Below are 17,501 nucleotides of genomic sequence, written 5' to 3' on the forward strand. Positions count from 1 at the left end.
TTTCTCCTTTTCTTACCGAAATGCCGGCACAGGATAAGATTGAGCTGGACAGAAGAGATTAAAATTCTTCCCACTCTTTATCTTCTCAACGATAAAGGAATCATGTGTGTTGACTTTAGGTGCAACACTGCCAACAGGCTCTGTAGAAAAGTGGATCAAAGAGCGATTTTAACACTTTCTAACATGATTTCGAAGCCAAAATGCTGAGAAAAAGTACCCTGACGATTTTGCCTGATGGTCAAATTCACTCACCGGAAAGCTGGCACCGGATATGATTGTGCTGGACAGAGCAAATTCAAGCTCGCATTCACTCGACTCTTCTCCGCTGTTAGAGTGTCATGGGCATTGAGTCTGGGAGCGACACTCCCAACGGGCTCTGGAGTGCCAGAAAAAGACACAAAATTGACAATCAAACCACCCACAAAAAGCTGAGAAAGCAAAGATCCTAAAGCCTCAGGAAATGTTGGGATTCGGGGCCAAAGAATCACGACTATCTCACCTAAAGGACGACACAGGAAACGATTGAACAGGACACAGAAGAGCTAAACTGCTGTTTTGTGGTGCAATGACATTTCTCGTTGTGTCGCCAGACATCAATTTGGGTGCAATACTCCCGACTGGCTCTGAATTTGCAACAAGTGAGTGTGAAATTATCGATTTTCCGCTTGGCGCAGAGAATTTTTGTTGTTGGGATGGAGAAAAACCCTCATTGAGTTCGCAACATAAAACATTGCAAGAGAGACTGTAAAAGAACACAATTTTCTCTCTCTCACCTAAAAATAGCTACAGGAAAAGCTTGTGCTGGACACAACAATGTTACAGCATCATTAGCCTGATTCACGAGGACTTTAATATCATTTCCTGACATGAGACGCGGCATTACACTCCCGACTGGCTCTATGAGCAAAACAAATTATGCACTTCCCAATGGTAGTAAAAATTATCCTTTCTTCTCTCTTTTTCTTCCTCAATTTGTGCAATCTTTTGCCATGTTGGGGTAGGAAAACAAATTGCTTTTGCACACAATTTGCAAAATGGGACAAGAAAACCTACCGATAAATGGCAACAGGAAATGCTTGAGCAGGACAGAGAAGAGTCACGCTTTCTCCAGATTTCATATCAAAAGTACTTGACTTGGAAGTGGATGAGAATTTTGGAGAAACTCTTCCCACCGGCTCTAGAAGACAAGAAGAGAGAAAAGGACATTGATAAACTCACACTCAGCTTTGCTGTACGCGAAAAGAAAACTGAGCTTTCGCGGTCTTCAGAATGTGATAAAATCAAATTTTATACATTGGAAATTACATTAAATTCTTTCCAAATCATCAATTTATTCAGTGAAATTTTCAGAGAGAAAAATAACTCCAAAACAATTGTATTTTCTGCACACAACCACAGAAAATATATCTGTGCTTTAGCCCAAGCCAATGAAAATCGATTCAACCCACTTACCTGACATGAAAGTGTTCAGAAAGGACAAAAAGGGACGACAGAATTGGGACACAGGGAAGTGATGGGAAATTTTCTCTTGTGCAAGAAGTCGATCGCCTCTCAATAATAAAACATCAAGAATTCTCTCGGTCTATTTTCAATCTCTCTTCACGAGCAAAATTTACTGCATTTCCTCAAAAAGCCACTCGAGAAGCGAATTATGACTTTTGCCGAGAGTATTGAATTTAAGAGTGCAAAATCACGCGAACGCAACAGGGTACCCTATCCCAACATTCAGGCATTTAATGATCTTTTTCAGCACTTACCAGGCTCAACAGCACTCTGAGACGGCACTCAGAACACTGATGACCAGGCAGTGATTATTTTTCTTACAATCTAAGGCTTAAATTGCATGCAATGTTGACAATGAGAGGTGCGTGTCATCGACACAAAACGCGTGCGCTTGTTCGCACACTTCAGCAAACAAGCTCGAAAAGTGAGATTTGAGGCATAATTTCTTCAGCTAATCGCTAGAGGAGGAAAAGCAAGAGTGACGCGCACCTCCCACAGTGATTAATCTCAATATAATGAAATGAAAGTTGCCAATAGATCTTCTTTTTTCTTCTTGTACTTCCTCTTTTATCAAGTTCAAAAATCTCTTTTCACATGCATTAATTTTACTCTACAATATATAATTGCTTCCTCAAGTGGTTTTATTTTCCATAATCTCTGACTTGAATTTGAAGTTTTTGAATTAGTTCTTTAAGAAACAAGAGAAATTGCCATGAATACTCACCTGTGATGACCAATCTACCCTTTGTTGCACTCAATCGTGTCTCGCCTGTCAATCGATGCTTCGTCCTGCACTGATAACTCTTGTATCCATCCTCAGGTCCAACTTCGCGAATGTGAAGCTCTCCAGACGGCAATACTAAATATTTACCGTCTGCACAAGTGGAAAGAGAAAATAATCCATTAGCGAGAATTGCTCTCATAAAACATCAACAATTTGTATGCCAACAATCAAGCAAATAACATGCATTGAATTCACATTTAGTAATTCTTGAACTTGACAATCAAATATCTCTTCTTCGTGCATTACGTTAATATAAATTGACTTTTTTGTATCTTCTTATCACAAAGCAACTCTACAAGCACTTAATCTCTATGGGAAGGAGGATGATTGGGATGAAGGTAAGCCGTGAGGCTCGTGGAGTGTTCAGGATCAAAGGATAATTCAAGGATGGACCAATTCTAACCGAAAGAAACCACCGAAATTCGTGCAAATTGCTCAAAAAAGAGAGAAAATCCGTTAAGAAATCAAATACAAAATCTCATGTACCGATAATATCTCCAGAGAGATTCCCAGCCACGAGTTCCTCCGATTCGTTCTCTAGCCACGCGGAAACCTCCACGAAATCCGCCACGAAGCTCGGAATGTGACACTTTACGATGGCCGTATTTCCGCGCAAAACATGCTCGTCCATCACATTCACCGAGTAGCTTTGAAAAATAACTGAACAAGGATGGATTTTCAGTCAATCTTTCAATATCAAAGAACAATTTCGCGAAAAGGGATTTATTCATTCTTCAGTGTGTGAGTGGGAAGCAATGGAAGAAGAAGCACAATTTCTTAACAATTTTCATAGTTAATACCAAATCTTGCTTCCATGGAGTAAATCCCACCCTCAGTGTCTGCCCACTCAATAATCTCCACGTGATCAGACACAAAGGAAGGAATGTTGCACTTGAAAATGGCCACATTTCCCTTAATCACGAAAACATCATACACCTGAGCTTCATAGTATTGATTGACAACTGCAAGAGAAAGAGCAACAAGTGCCTGAGAAACTGAATAAGGATAGATTTTACTGGGAAATCATGGGAAAATCTGCGCCATAACTTGTAAAATACCAAAATTATCCTCTTGGCCAATGGATGACGATATCTCAAGCGATTCATCCAAAATCCACGCGTCAATCGATACAAAATCCGCCACAAATGATGGCAAAAGACATTTGAGAATTGCTGCATTTCTGTTCAACACGAATTCATCATTCACTCGCGTTTGATAAAACTGGTTGACGACTTAAAACACAGAGAAAAGAGAAAACAAATAAAGTGAGAATTTAACAAACTAGAAAAGACAATGAATTAATGGACGGGAAGCTGGAGAATCATTTAAAATTTTTAACACAAACAATACCCAAATTATTCTCCTCAATTGACGAGTTAATTTCAAGTGATTCATCCAAAATCCACGCATCGACAGACACAAAATCCGCCACAAATGATGGCAAGAGACATTTAAGGATCGCCGCATTTCCCTTCAACACGAACTCATCAATCACGCGCGTTTGATAAAACTGATTCACAACTTTAAAGAGAGAGTAAAAGAGAACAGAAGAAATTGAATTTTTTAACACATTCAGGACAAGGAATTTCCTACAAGACAATTTCATACAATTATTATAGTTTTTTCACTTCAATACCCATCGCTTGATCATTGCCCGGATAGTAAGTTTGTCCCAAAGAATCCATCCAGAGATCCACAGACACGAAATCCGCCACAAATGACGGCACTTCGCACTTCATAACCACCGAATTTCCCCTGATAACATACTCATTGTCCGCCTCAGCTTCGTAAGGTTGAATTACAACTGTTTAAAGCAGACAAATTGAAAGGCAAGAAAAACAGAGTGAGATTTAATTGATCAAGAGGGAAAGGATTTCTCAGGGATATTCTGATGCCCAAAAGGTTTAAAACAACTCCACGCATTTTTCTCTCCATTTACCAAAGCTACTCGAGTCACTAGAGTAGGTCAATTCTGTGCCATCTTCCGCCAACCAGGCTTCTACGAATACAAAATCCGCCACAAAGGACGGAATCTTGCACTTCATCACTGCCGTATTCCCTCTAATCACGTACTCATTTTCCGCTTCGGTTATGTAAAATTGGGTCACGACTTTTCATACAGCGAGAAAAAAGACAAAGAAACAAGAGAAAAATATAACTTTCATCAAAGAAGGGACGCAAAGAGGGAGGAAATGGTGGATTAATTTTCCATATAAATATATCACAGAACGGAAAAATAACCATAATTCTCCGTTGAAACTAGCACAAGTCCATCCTCATCCACCCATGATTCAACCTTAACGAAATCCGCCACAAAGGATGGAATTGAGCACTTCAGCACAGCAGCATTTCCCCGAATAACATATTCCGTCATAATTTCCGCCTCATAGAATTGATTCACGACTGCAAGAGGTGCAAAAATCGCATTATATGAAACAAAATAAGGGAAGATTTAATGCGATAAAGGGATGGATTTTGGGATCATTTGTCACACAGAGGCAATTATGCACTTTGCGGTTTTGACTCTCTCTCTCTCTCTCTCTTCATCTAACCATAATTGTTTGTGGCCACGAGTTCATTGCCATCCTCATCAATCCACGACTCGACTTTAACGAAATCCGCCACAAATGATGGAATCGAGCACTTCAGCACCGCTGCATTTCCCTTTATCACATACTCCATCAATATATCCGCTCCGTAGTATTGATTGACGACTTAAAGGGAGAGATAATCAATCACTGCATCACACTTCTCACACCCATTTTGCTCCCAAAAATAGAAGCTGTGTTTATGCTAAATTAAAGTCTTTATCAACAGTTGTTGTCGACATTCAATGTATTCTTGTCCCAAATTAAGTCTCCACACTTTAAAAAGGAACTAAAAGAACCAAATAAACGTTAAAAGCCCAGGAAGAATTTCGGTGAGGAATTCTGGAGGAATTTAACCACTAAAAGGCATGATTTTGTATACCAAAATCGTCCGCCGGCAGATATTCTGTGCCATCGTTTGCCACCCACGCCTCAACTCGCACAAAGTCCGCCACAAATGATGGTATCGTACACTTGAGCACCGCCGTATTGCCCTTAATCACATACTCAGACACCACTTCTGCCTCGTAGTATTGATTAACCACTGCAAAAACCCAGACGTGTTGTAAATTAAGTGTAAACGGGAAAGGAACTTTACTTGGGATGCATTTGGGGAAGAAGAAGAGCTCAAGATATTTAGCCAACCCTTGGCATTGGCGTGCAGATCATCCATGGCAGATCCATATGTATTCCCATTGTCATCCTGCCACGACAGGACACTCACGAAATCCGCCACAAATGACGGAATTGAGCACTTTAGCACAGCCGAATTGCCTCTGATTACATATTCATTGTTCACTTCAGCCTCATAGAATTGCTGTACAACTGCAAGATGAGATTTGCAAGCCAAAATATATCAAAATTAAAATCGCCAACACTTAATTGAGGGCATTTTCCAACAATTGAAGAAGAATTTAAAAATAACTCTCAACATCATGAGAGCAAAAACTCTTGCGCCAATTGATATGAAACTCGAATCACTTTCAAAGCATTAAATTGCGTGAATTGAATAAATGGACACAAGAGCACGAATTCATTCCATCTCTCGTAACATCCATGGCAAGTCCGCAGACATAGAAGAACAGCTGATTCAAGCTGCGAACATCGAACTATTGGCGTTCTTTGCATTTTTCTGCCTCCATTTCTCACTCGCCCCACTCTAGAATCGTTGCACGAGAGAATGTCACATTAATAAATCACATTGCGCGAGATAAATAAATAATAATAAAAATTGCAATCGGATTTAAAATACACTTCGCGTCTTCTCTCTTTCTTACAGCATCAATGAATTGGAGTGTGTGTGTGGATAATGGAATTCTCATTATAAACGCTCATTCGAAGTATAAATAAATTACCATAATCCATCCTCTGATGGAAACTCTCATTCTGATCCGTATGCCAAGAAACTATCTCCACAAAATCCGCCACAAAGGACGGAATTTGGCACTTCATCACAGCTGAATTCCCCCGAATTACATATTCTTTATTAACATCCGTGTCATAATACTGGGAGACAACTGAAAAGTGTTTATTTCTTATAATAAAATCATGGATAAATAAGCAAAAAACAGAATTATTTTATTGAGGATAGGATTTCACCGGAAAAGATGTTTCTCTCTCTAAAGTATTAAACTTATAATGTGGAAGAAACAAACCAAAATCCCCATTTGGAGAGAAATTCTCATTCTGATCTGTGTGCCATGAGACAACCTCCACGAAATCCGCGACAAATGACGGAATCAAGCACTTCATCACAGCTGAATTTCCCCGAATAACGTGCTCTTTGTTGACATCAGCCTCATAGTATTGTGCCACAACTGCATTTTTTAGGGATAGAAATGTGTCAATTGTAACTCTCTGTGACACTTTTAAAAATACCCTCTCGACTTTTTGACCAGACAAGACATGTTAGAAAATTCCCTGACGCGACAACTTCATTCTTCCACTTCTTTTTTCTTCTCCCTTTTCCTCCCAACTTCAATTCTGTCACAGAGAGTGAAGAAAAATCAATGAGTTTGTCGTTGTGCAACTCAATTGAGTTCACCAAAATCCTATGTAAAATGCATCGTTTTCCACAGAGTAATCGAAGACAGAACGTAAAAAATGGGTCGCTGCAAGAATATTTCATTAGCTTGAGAGCGCGCGCGTCTCTTGAGTTCTCTGGAAAAAGAACACACATTCGCCACAAAAATTCACGTTGCATGAATTCGCAAAAACTATGCGCGATTTGCTGCTCTCCCCCAACGAATTCATGTCACGGGGAGCGAATAAAAAAGCCAAGTAGCAGCAGACATTGTGTGTGGCGTCTGTGTTGGCCTAACACAGAGAGCCACCATCAATGTGGCATCAAATAAGCACTTACAGTGGCTGCAAATTAAATAGAAACCTTTGTGGGCAGTTTTTGACTCTTTTGTATCAAACAAATTACTCAAAAAGACCTTTGAAATAATTAAAATCAACCAATAAACTAATTAATATTCATTTGTGAGTGATAAGAAGCTCTTTTTAACCCTCAAAATATGTTTGTGATCAAGTTACACAAACTGAGCATGAAATTTATGGTTCAAAACAGTCTTTTTAGCCCACAAATCCAAAGACTTTGTTTTTAAATTACTCTAAAACCTCTGAAATTTCTCAGAGTAAAAGGTTTCACAGTGTCTCTATTCCACTTTTTAACACTGTAACCTCACATGAGTCACTCGTAATTGTAATTAATTCGCCCGATGGTGTCTCCAAAGAACTCTCGCGCGCTCTGTGTGTGAAAGTGTCTGTGTTCCGGACAAATGGTTAACAGTCAACTCACCAGCGCGCACATTCACGTCCCGGGAAATGATGGATCCGATCTGATTCTTCGCCAGACACGCATAGACCTGAGCATGAACTTCCTGACGATAGTCTTCGGCTCTGAACGGTGGGAAGACCAAATTGCCATTCGGTTGTATCTGCAAAGTCAATCGCGCACATTACAGCTCAATTTCCTCTCTCTCTGTCTGTCTCTTTGCCAGAGCTGCAAAAGTCAGAGATGAGAGATTTACCTGACGCAATCCAGGAACATCACCAACGGCTGTGCCATCGCTGCGCACCCAAATTATCTCAGGCGGAGGATTTCCACTGGCCTTGCATTCCACCACGGCTCCTGTCGAATTGGAAAAGTCCACGCGATTTGTTGGCTCTTTCAAGAAAACGGGTCCTTTGAGATCAGCATCAGTTGTCGCAGCTTCCACTGTAAAAAGACACACCAAACAGAGTCACGATCAGTCATTTGTCTCACATCAATCTCAGTACATTATTGCGACAAGTTCAATAGAAAGGTGTGTTCTTTATCTTCTCTCTTTCATCTCATCTCGAAAAGTGTGGCGCAAGACAAAATTCTTCACCACAACAATGCGCTCCCAAAGATCCACATTTATATTCCTGAAGAACGTGAAGTGAATTCCCGTCAGACAGACAACAATTCCAGAAGAGCGACATCCACAATTTCTACCGTTTTCTCTCTCTATGCGTGAGATAAAAGTACAATTAAAAGTGATAAAAAACACACGCAGTCTTTCAACACTTGATGCCATTTTAATGTCTTTTTAACCAGTGTCTCGCACAGCATTTACAAGTGATTCTGCTTTTTCTTCCTAATAATTGTACTAATTCCTCTGCCAACCGCTAATGTGACTCACTTCTGGACATCAAATCTTTAGCGCGACTTTTCATAGTTTTTTCCCAGAACACCGTCGCACAACAAGAATATAATTTACTCCGCGCCAGAGAGAAGAACGAATGTGTTTATTTATCATGATGAGGAATTGTGATATCGTATCTATTTGTTCTTCACGCTGCATCGCAGAGGCCAGAAAAGACACATTTTATGACCTGGCATCCATGGCAGAATCTTCATTTTCCACTCAACACACAAACACAAAACCATCTTCTATTTTTACACCGGCAGCATGAAAACCATGTCATAAATTACAAAAAGAATGCATCCTCCGGAGACATTCACACCAAAAGGGATTTATTGACAAATTGATACACCCTCAAATGCAGTTAAATTCACCTTTATGAACATTCAAAAGTGATTAAAAACAATAAGAAATCAATTTTCATTGGCTATTTGAACATGAGCAAGAAAATTCAATAAAAAATTACATGTTTTTTTTTGGATTGGAAGAAAATTGCTCAAAATGCTTTACATATTAATAATTTCACATTTATTTAGCAAAGTAACAAGTTTTTTTAACTTAATAATAACGAAAACTGAGTCAAAAGTGCTCAAATCATTTTATATTAATAAATTTACTTGAATTCTTCCACCACAAATACTCCCAAATGTGAATATGAGATGAATTTCATCGACCTTTTCTCTCAACATTTCCCTCCAAACCTCAGGGATTTATGGGAAATTGAGGAAGAGAGTGAAAATGAGAAATTGTCGTCACGGTAGAAGTTTCAGAGCGTGTTTGAAAGGGAAAATGACAGAATGAGCAAATGAAAATTCTTGAGGTTTCTTCTCTCAGCAATATAAAACCACAACTCTTCACCATAAAATTTTACTCTATCAATCTGTCAATGAATCTGGTATTGAGAATCGATAAAACAACATGACATTCAGAGCATTCAGATGATTTGGATTGATATTGTGTGGGTCAATTGGGTCAATATTTCTAATCCTCAGATTCATATCAAACATTCACCGCCTTTCTTAGCATACAATTAGCGATAAATTACATGCAAAACAGCGTCCTAAACAACCCTCTTCATAAATTCTGTGAAAAAATCCACACTCGCGCTCAAAATTCCGTTCTTTTCGCTTCTCTTCTTCCAGACCACCAGTCATGTGTGTATTGTTTAACGCTGACTTCCTTCTCCTCTTCTCTCCCGAAATACACTCATTTTCATCATGAAATTCTGGCCAAACAGAGCGACTTTATATTTGTAATGTAGTGGCGACGCATTGAGTTCAAAAAACTATTACAGCAACGCTTTTAATTTACAATCGTGCGTCCAGAGAGTTGACTCAATTACAGCATATTCACACACATTCAAGAAAGCGACTCAAAATCATGACCGCGAGAGCATCACTTTTAATTTAAAAGATAAGGTGAGATAATAGGAAGCTTTCAATTTTTATGGTCGTGTTAATTTAAACAGAAAAAGAGATTTTTTGCCAAGATATATTTTTTTTTCGTTTGGGAATCTCTCTGCATCTTTTCTCACACATTTCGTGTGTGTGTCTCTTGGACAAATTGTTGCCATGAGTATAGAATTTATTGCAACAAATGCGAAGAAGACGAAAATCACGGTGTCTGATTGTAAAATTATACATGTGGAAATTGATGCCATTGTAACTCTCAACGATAGTAATTTGTCAGTTCAACGTCTTGAAGCTCAATTTTCCATTCATTTGACCCATTCGAAGAAACCCAACTTCTTCAAAGCGTCACGACAAAACACACCATCAAAAACTCCCTCTTGAAAAATATGAAGTGTGTCTCTATTTACTTGGACAGTGTCTTCACGGAACGCATGATGATCCAGTGAATTTCTTAACAATAAAGACAAAGTACCAACTTCCGTTTCATCGCGCCTCGAACAATCAACTATCTTACACTCTAGCCAGCGATGTATTTACATAAACACATTCTCGGACACATTTTGTACATTATAACATTGAGTAATTCACTGAGGGATTAAATAACAGTGTTGACCTGCTAATATTTCCACCCTATGAAACAATAACAGCTAAATTCTAATTATTTCCATCAATATTCATACTTTGTGACAGATTTCTCTTGCAAATTATACAATTTTAGGCAGGATTTCAGCTTAAATATTCATCCTGAATCGAAATATAATTGACATTTTATCAACAAAACAGACCCCAAAATAAATAAGAACGCTAATAATAACCATTTTGGCAAAATACTTATTTCCTTAAGAACTTCAAATCACTGATTCACGGTCAATTCTGTCTGATGCATCGAAAGCTGTGCATGTTAAACAACCTGCGCATGGGAATTTTACCTTCTTCTTCTTCACAACCTCACAAAAATTCAGGCAAGAAAGCGACCTTTGCGAAATAAAACCACGGCATTTCTCACACGGCGATTGGTCAGGAGTATCGAACAGCTGTCGCGTGTGAGTGCATTGGAGAAAAAACCAGCAGCTGCTCATCATTTTCATTCTTTTCGCCTTCTCTTGCATCTCCTTCTTCTTCGCTTCCTTCACGAGCACACCACGAATTTCCCACTCATGCTCACCATATGGGGCAAAAGAGTCAAAATACCGGCTCAAAACGCGAGCAAAACGCGCTCATATCACTCAATTGACACCCACACAGAGACACACAAAACGCACACATTCGCCCTCCTCCTCCTCCAGCATCCCGCGCTTCCCACTCGACAGTGTTGCAAGTTGTTCGCATCCGAAAACGCACTAGAAATTGCCCAATATTCGCGCCTCGAGTCTCAAAAGCCGCACATTTTTCTCAACACTTCTTCGCTCCAGAGAAATTGAGAAATTAGATGAAAAAACCCAACCCAGAAACACTTTTTTCTTCATTCATTCATTCATTCAAAACACACATTCAATGTCATTGAAAAATTATTGATTGTGGCTTTACATCACGTTCTGGAATAAATGTCTATAAATACAATAGAGATGTTGTAAAATTGCAATGTATTTGCTTTGATTTGCATTTTATAGCACAGAAAACACTGAATTTAATGGCCACTTTCGACAAAGTGAAGTGATTTTGATGCAATAAACAGTGTTTGGCGTGTTTGGGATTCTCTTAACAAGTCAAAGACTGAGTATTTTAAGTGTTGTATAAAAATAAAATGTGGTCAAAAAGATTTAGACTTTCTTTTACATTCAAAATTGTAACAAATTTTTAAATTATGTAGCAAAATTGAAGCCAAAATCAACACTGAAATATGAAAGAAACATTCAACTTCATCCTTAAAACACTTCTTGTGATATTCGAACAAAGTTCCAGTGTTTAGAAGAGTTGAAATATTAATTTGCATGAAGAGTGTGAGATTTAGAGAAAAAATCAAGTGTAATTTCAGTAATCGTCAATCTAACGCGGAACAAAGAAGCAATTTTCTTCGCTTAACTCAAATGTGAAAAATTGTCCATAAATCAATTGAAAATTTGGTATTTCATAGATAAGTAGAAACGTTTAAAGTGTTCTGAAGTGAATTTCATGAATATTAGTGTTGAATTGCGAAACTGAGAAGTTGCACTTGAGTCTGTGATGCGCGACAATAACATATGGATCCACTTAACTTGTCGCCATTCTCTAACACATTTTCAATATCAAGTTATGCTAATTTCCACACAATATTCGTCATTTGCTGCATCACTTTTTTCCGCACCAGCAAATTCTCCTCACAAAATCCAGAGAATAGTGTATTGACTTTCGCAAAGGGCGTGACACTTTATCGGAAGTCGTCAGTGATAAGAGCGAATTAAACATACCTTTGGGTGTGGAGAAGATGAATAGAACGGCCAGAATAATCCACATGATTCCGTGCGAATCCTCGTTCATGGCGAAAACACTCTTCTTCACTTCTTCTTACTTCTTCTTACTTCTTCTTACTTCTTCTTACTTCTTCTTACTTCTTCTTCTCACTCAAACACAGAAAACTCTTCAATGGCACAATATCACTTTCTTCACTGATAAATTACTCAATCCTTCGCACTGGTATTCCGACACTTGTGCTCGATGTCCTGAGCCGATGATTGATGTCGCTGGGCGGCGATTTGGGGGTGGGCAGAACCGCCCGCACTCGCGCGTCTACGCGGCCTCTATTCCGCGCTCACCTGCAATCAAGCAAACAAGAGAATCTTCATGAAATATTCACTCAACTGACCATTAGTTAAAGCGCCTCAATCACACGCCTTTATTCACACTTTCACTCGGAATTTCGGAGGCTCTTTTGGGGGTGAGAGTTAATCATGTTATCAGACACTTTTCTATGTTCTCTCAGTCACTCTTTCCCGGTCAAACGCCTCATTGACTGTGACTAAGCGTAATCTCAATATTTGCCTAGAAATGATTCCACCACAAAAGACACAAAAGGCTTCCAAAAACTGCCCGAAATACACACATTTTCCACGCAGCTTTACGCGAATCAATCGTAGTGACCTTTGGCTGTGTGTATTTGCCATTGAGCAGCATTTGTTCCATGTGGAGCATAAACATCAATTTCCCCGGGCCGAAAACTCCATCACGATAACACAGCATCGCGAGAGCAAACCGTGGCTGAGCAGTGATAAGAAATCCCAGATTCTCACTCTTTTCCCGCGTAGAGGAAAATAATAAAAAAGGCTCTTCCAGAGAAAGAGAAACCGACGATTTTTCCGGCGCATTTCGGGCGAAATGTCCTGCGGGAACAAAGGCGACGTGAAAACACAAACACTCCCCATTGCGGGTGGAAAATCGCCAAAAAGGAGCACTTCTGGGCCTCGTGGCGCCCCAAAAAGTGCCCAGGACACACCACAGTAGTGTTCAGGGTGGAAATGAGTGGAGAAAAATCAATAGTTCACTCGGGAAATTGTATTTGATGGCCTGCGAAAAGGGCGACGAACCCAACCCAAGTCGCACGTCACAGGATAATTTCGCCATGATGGAAAATGTCCCGAAACAATTTTCCCATCAAATTTTCGCATTTTCACACACTTCACCACCCTCACTGCTGATCAGACACACTGTGGATGGAAAATTGGTGTGGAGCATAGCCAAAAATAGCCAATTTTCCGGCACAATTGCATGAAAAGTGCGTGTTTGAGTCATTGACAGGACACCGCAGAGGAGTCACGATGTTTTCCTCATTTTCCGACCGCTTTTCCACCACACTACTCACCGTTTTCGGGGCGGAGGCGGCTACGAGGGGCTGTATTGACACTATTGGGGCACTTTTGCACGGCACAATCACCTGAAATCCGGTGTAAATTGAATTTACGCACGATAAAACGCGGAACGTCTTCCTCCGTCGACCACTCGAGAGAGACTGAAACAGCGTGAAGTGGGCCGCACACGTGCACCCTCGCGCGGAAACTGCGAAGCAGCGCGGCATTTGAATTGCCAACCGTCAGCGAAAGAATTGTGATTTTTTGATAGTATTTGATTTTATTCATCACCTAAAATAAACATATTACAAAAAGAGTACAAGGATTTGTGTAGAGACAAAAAGTGGGTTCAAAAACATGGCATAGAAGAGTATTGGAAGGGGTAAAAAAAAGGGTAAAAAATGAGGGCAAAAAGAGTCTTCACTGAATGCTTATCACAAAAAGTGTCCGGAAGGAGAGTTGTTCTTTCTGAGGAGGAGGGATTCAGTGGCGCCGGGCTTGAGCATTGTCCTGCTGGATGATGAGCTTGTTCTTCTCGCGTGTCACACGCGTGGAGGGTGACGAGGAGAGCTGCAGCTGCTTCAGATTCTGAATGGGAAGCGCCGTGCGCGTCAGCATGCTGAACTTGGCCAAGAACTTCTTCTTGCTCTCGCACTCCTTCACCTTCAGCCTGTCCAGCGGCTTGTACTTGCTGAGCTGTCGATCGCCGGGCAGTGGACACAAGTCCATGTCCTTCGCCTTCACCAGGGCATCGCTGGGCTCTCCGTAGAACGGCGGGTAGGGATCTGTGAGCGTGGAACTGGTGCTGCTCTCGTTGAGATGACGCATCATCAGCGTGAGTTTCGCCTCGTGCGCCTTCTGCAGCAGAATCGCCTGCTTCTCACCCTCCAGACGCGCCTGACGCACAGCATTCCGCAGAGCGCGCTCGCGCCACTCGGACGCATCGCGCTCCTTCTCCAGATTCACTAGCTGCACCTCCAACTTCCACGAGGACTCGCGCAGATCGATGACTTTGAGGAAGTACTTGTACAGCAGCGTCCGCATCTCCTCCTCGGACAGCTTGCTCAGCCGCTCCATCAGCAACTGCTCACCCTTCTCCCTGTCCAGGCGCTGCGCCAAGTCGGCGCTGCTGCGCCCGCAGATCTTCTCGTTCTTCAGCTCGATGGTCGTGTCGATGGCCTCGATGGCCACGTCGTACGTCAGCAGCTTGCGCTCCTCGTTGTGCGTCAGGATCTTGTCCTTCTTCAGCTTCTTGTCCAGACTGATGCGCTGCTCCAGCAGCTGATCTCTGGTCTTCCGCAGATTCCTGATCTCATGGCGCAGCGAGTCGTTCTCCTCGCCACTGAACTTCTCCAGATTCTCCGACTTCTCCTGCAGCACGTGATTCAGATGGCTGATTCTGGCGCTCACAGCTCGCAAGCTCTGACTCTTCTCCTCCACTTGGTTGTCCTCCGTCGGCGCCTGAGCCGCCTCCAGCTCCTTGAGCTCCGCCTCGAGCGCATTCCGCACCTTGCTCGCCTTGCGCGCCGACTTCTGCAGCGCCTCAAACTGATCCCGAGACTCCTTCAGCGAGTGCTGCAGCTTCTTCACCGTCTGTCCATTCTCACCCGCGATCACGATGATGGACACCAAGTCCTGCAGTCGCGTCTCCTGGTGTCCCGTCAGCGCGCTGAGGCGCTCAATCTCCGCCTTTCCCCTGCCATTGGCCACAGCCTTGGCCAGCTGCTTCTTGGCCTTCTCGTACTCCGCCTCCAGCTTCTTGCGCTTCTTGCTGAAGCGCTGCTTGGCCGTGGAGCGCGTGTCATTGTTCTTAATCAAGTCCTCAATCAGTCTCTGCTTCAGCGAGATCGTGTGCTCCAGCTCCTTCATCTGCCGCTTCTTGCCCTCCACATCCGTGTCGATCTTCTGCAGCCTGTTCACCAGCACCTTTCGCTGCCCATTCCGGCTGGGCAGCACCAGATCCGGCTGCACCTCCTCGCGCTGCTCACGCCCCGCCACGCGACTCAGCATCGCAATCTCGATGCTGCTCAAGCTCTGTCCCGGCTGAATGGACTTCCGCCGGCCGTGGCGCTCTTGTGGCGAGGCGCCGCGAAAGGAATCCGTGCTGTCAAACACAGCCTTGGGGTGAGATCGCAGAAACTCCTGGTAGCACTCATTCACCAGCGTGTCAGTCTTGGCCTGAAAGTCCCTCATCAGACTCCTCATCTTCTCCTCGAGATCCGGTCGATGCGACTCTGAATCGCTGTCTGTGTTCTGCTGGCACTCCTCCTGGTCGCTATTCTCCTCAGGCTCATCCGCCTCCTGAATGGGGCCCAGCAATCGCTGACTCCCAGCCACCATCTCGCCAGAACTCAGACACTCTTCGCACTCGGCCTTGAGGAAGAGCCACTCTTCGATCTGCTCGCGCTCCTGCTGCGCCAAATTGCCATTCTCCGCCAGCTTGCTCAGCAATCCCTCGGCATTGGACACCAGCTTGAACCACTGCGAAGCCGCGAATTGCAGCCCAAAAGTGTCCACAGGCTCTGGCGCCGCCTCCTGAACTGGTTCAACGTTCAGCGGCGTGTTGTTGTCGGAGAATGTGTTCATCACCACGTAATTCCGCACGCACTGCGCCTTGAAGGCGAACTGGAGATTGTGGATTGTCTCATTGGTGTTCTCCTCGAGCGACGACACGGTCAGCAGGACGAGTGTCTGCGCCCTGCCGCCGAAGGAGTCCTTCAACAGCGTCGTGAGATTCGTGCGGTGATACGGCACGTTGTTGTTGTACAGCACCACACTGGGATCCGTGAGGGCGTTCACGATGTCCTCCAGCGTCTGCAGCCGGCGATCCTTGGGAATGCTGAGATGCTGATTCATGCTGTTCAGCATGTACATCCTGTCCGTGCCGCACAGATCGCAGAAGCTCGCCGTGGACAGTCTGTGCTGGATCAGACCCTCGGGCGACACCCACTGCTGCTCCAGCGTGATGGTGAAGATGCTGTGCGACGTCTGGCCGGTCTTGTTGCCAAAGCCCAGCTTCAGCCACTGGAAAGCCTCACTGATGCTTCCGCATGGCACATTTCCCGCCTCCAGCAAATCCTTCACCGCGTCCTCGCCGCAGATCTCCACCCAAGCCATGTTCACCTCGTAATTCCGCGTGCGCAGCGCGGAGAGACGTAAGAAGATCTCCCTGATGCTGCGCTGCACAATTCCCTGCTCCGCCTCGCTGTGCGCACAATTCAGGCCAGGACCGAAGAGTGTGTAGGTCTTGCCAGTGCCCACCTGTCCGTAGGACACCACACTGGTGTCGTAGCCCTCCAGCAGCACCCCAATCATGGGCAGCACCGTGCGCCGGAACACTTCCTCTTGACCACTCTCTGGCGCCAGGGCGTGCGTGACGGGGAACGAGTGGCCCGCCACCTGCACCATGCCCGACGTGAGCATCTGCGGCACCACATTGCCATTCTCCGTGAGCCCCGGGCGGCGCACCTGCGAGATGGTCTGCACGACGCTCTTCTCCCTGTCGAAGTCCCTGGGAAACACGCGCACGGCCACTTGAATGGGAATCTCCATCGCCACGTCACACTCTACATGTCCTGCAACTGAACAAGCACAAGTTAGACCATCAGCAGCCCCACTAGCGCCCCAAAACTCACTTTTTCGCTCACACAATTTTCTCCTTTTCGTGACGCAGAGCAAAACAATACACCGAAGCACGGCAAGTGTCGCGTCGCTGAAGGGTTTCGCGGCTTCTGGGAAAAACTACTAGAAAATATTTGAACGGAGGCATTTATTCAACG

At 43.3% G+C, this 17,501-nt stretch overlaps 2 protein-coding genes across 3 annotated transcripts in view; both read right to left on the reverse strand.

The window, feature by feature from the left end:
• LOC132265288 (cell adhesion molecule Dscam2) overlaps positions 1 to 12,436 on the reverse strand; it is a 52,991-nt gene extending 40,555 nt beyond the window's left edge. Inside the window, exons 1-5 of the mRNA XM_059765872.1 lie at positions 12,349 to 12,436; positions 7,911 to 8,098; positions 7,679 to 7,817; positions 5,521 to 5,700; positions 2,228 to 2,377 (exon numbers count right to left, since the gene is read on the reverse strand). Coding sequence (XP_059621855.1) covers positions 2,228 to 2,377; positions 5,521 to 5,700; positions 7,679 to 7,817; positions 7,911 to 8,098; positions 12,349 to 12,418 — 727 coding nt within the window. The 5' untranslated portion in view covers positions 12,419 to 12,436. The remainder of the gene's footprint in view (positions 1 to 2,227; positions 2,378 to 5,520; positions 5,701 to 7,678; positions 7,818 to 7,910; positions 8,099 to 12,348) is intronic.
• Positions 12,437 to 14,001: 1,565 nt separating this feature from the next.
• On the reverse strand, positions 14,002 to 17,419 carry LOC132264983 (kinesin-like protein costa). 2 transcript variants are annotated; one of them, XM_059765343.1, is made up of 2 exons: positions 17,358 to 17,419; positions 14,002 to 17,303 (listed from the first exon to the last, which is right to left on the reverse strand). In XM_059765343.1, the coding sequence occupies exon 2, from the start codon at positions 17,272 to 17,274 to the stop codon at positions 14,206 to 14,208; it is 3,069 nt and encodes a 1,022-aa protein (XP_059621326.1). In that variant the 5' UTR covers positions 17,275 to 17,303; positions 17,358 to 17,419; the 3' UTR covers positions 14,002 to 14,205. The 2 variants fall into 2 exon arrangements, with proteins under 2 accessions (XP_059621326.1, XP_059621327.1); XM_059765344.1 differs by having other exon boundaries at positions 17,370 to 17,383.
• Positions 17,420 to 17,501: the final 82 nt, after the last annotated feature.

Source organism: Phlebotomus argentipes, unplaced genomic scaffold (assembly GCF_947086385.1).
Source record: "Phlebotomus argentipes unplaced genomic scaffold, Phlebotomus argentipes genome assembly contig_2, whole genome shotgun sequence".
In the NCBI taxonomy this organism is placed as follows: domain Eukaryota; kingdom Metazoa; phylum Arthropoda; class Insecta; order Diptera; family Psychodidae; genus Phlebotomus; species Phlebotomus argentipes.

Bases quoted from the DNA above. Each gene is read 5' to 3' on its own strand.
- LOC132264983 (XM_059765343.1), bottom strand. From the start codon at position 17,274: ATGGAGATTCCCATTCAAGTGGCCGTGCGCGTGTTTCCCAGGGACTTC.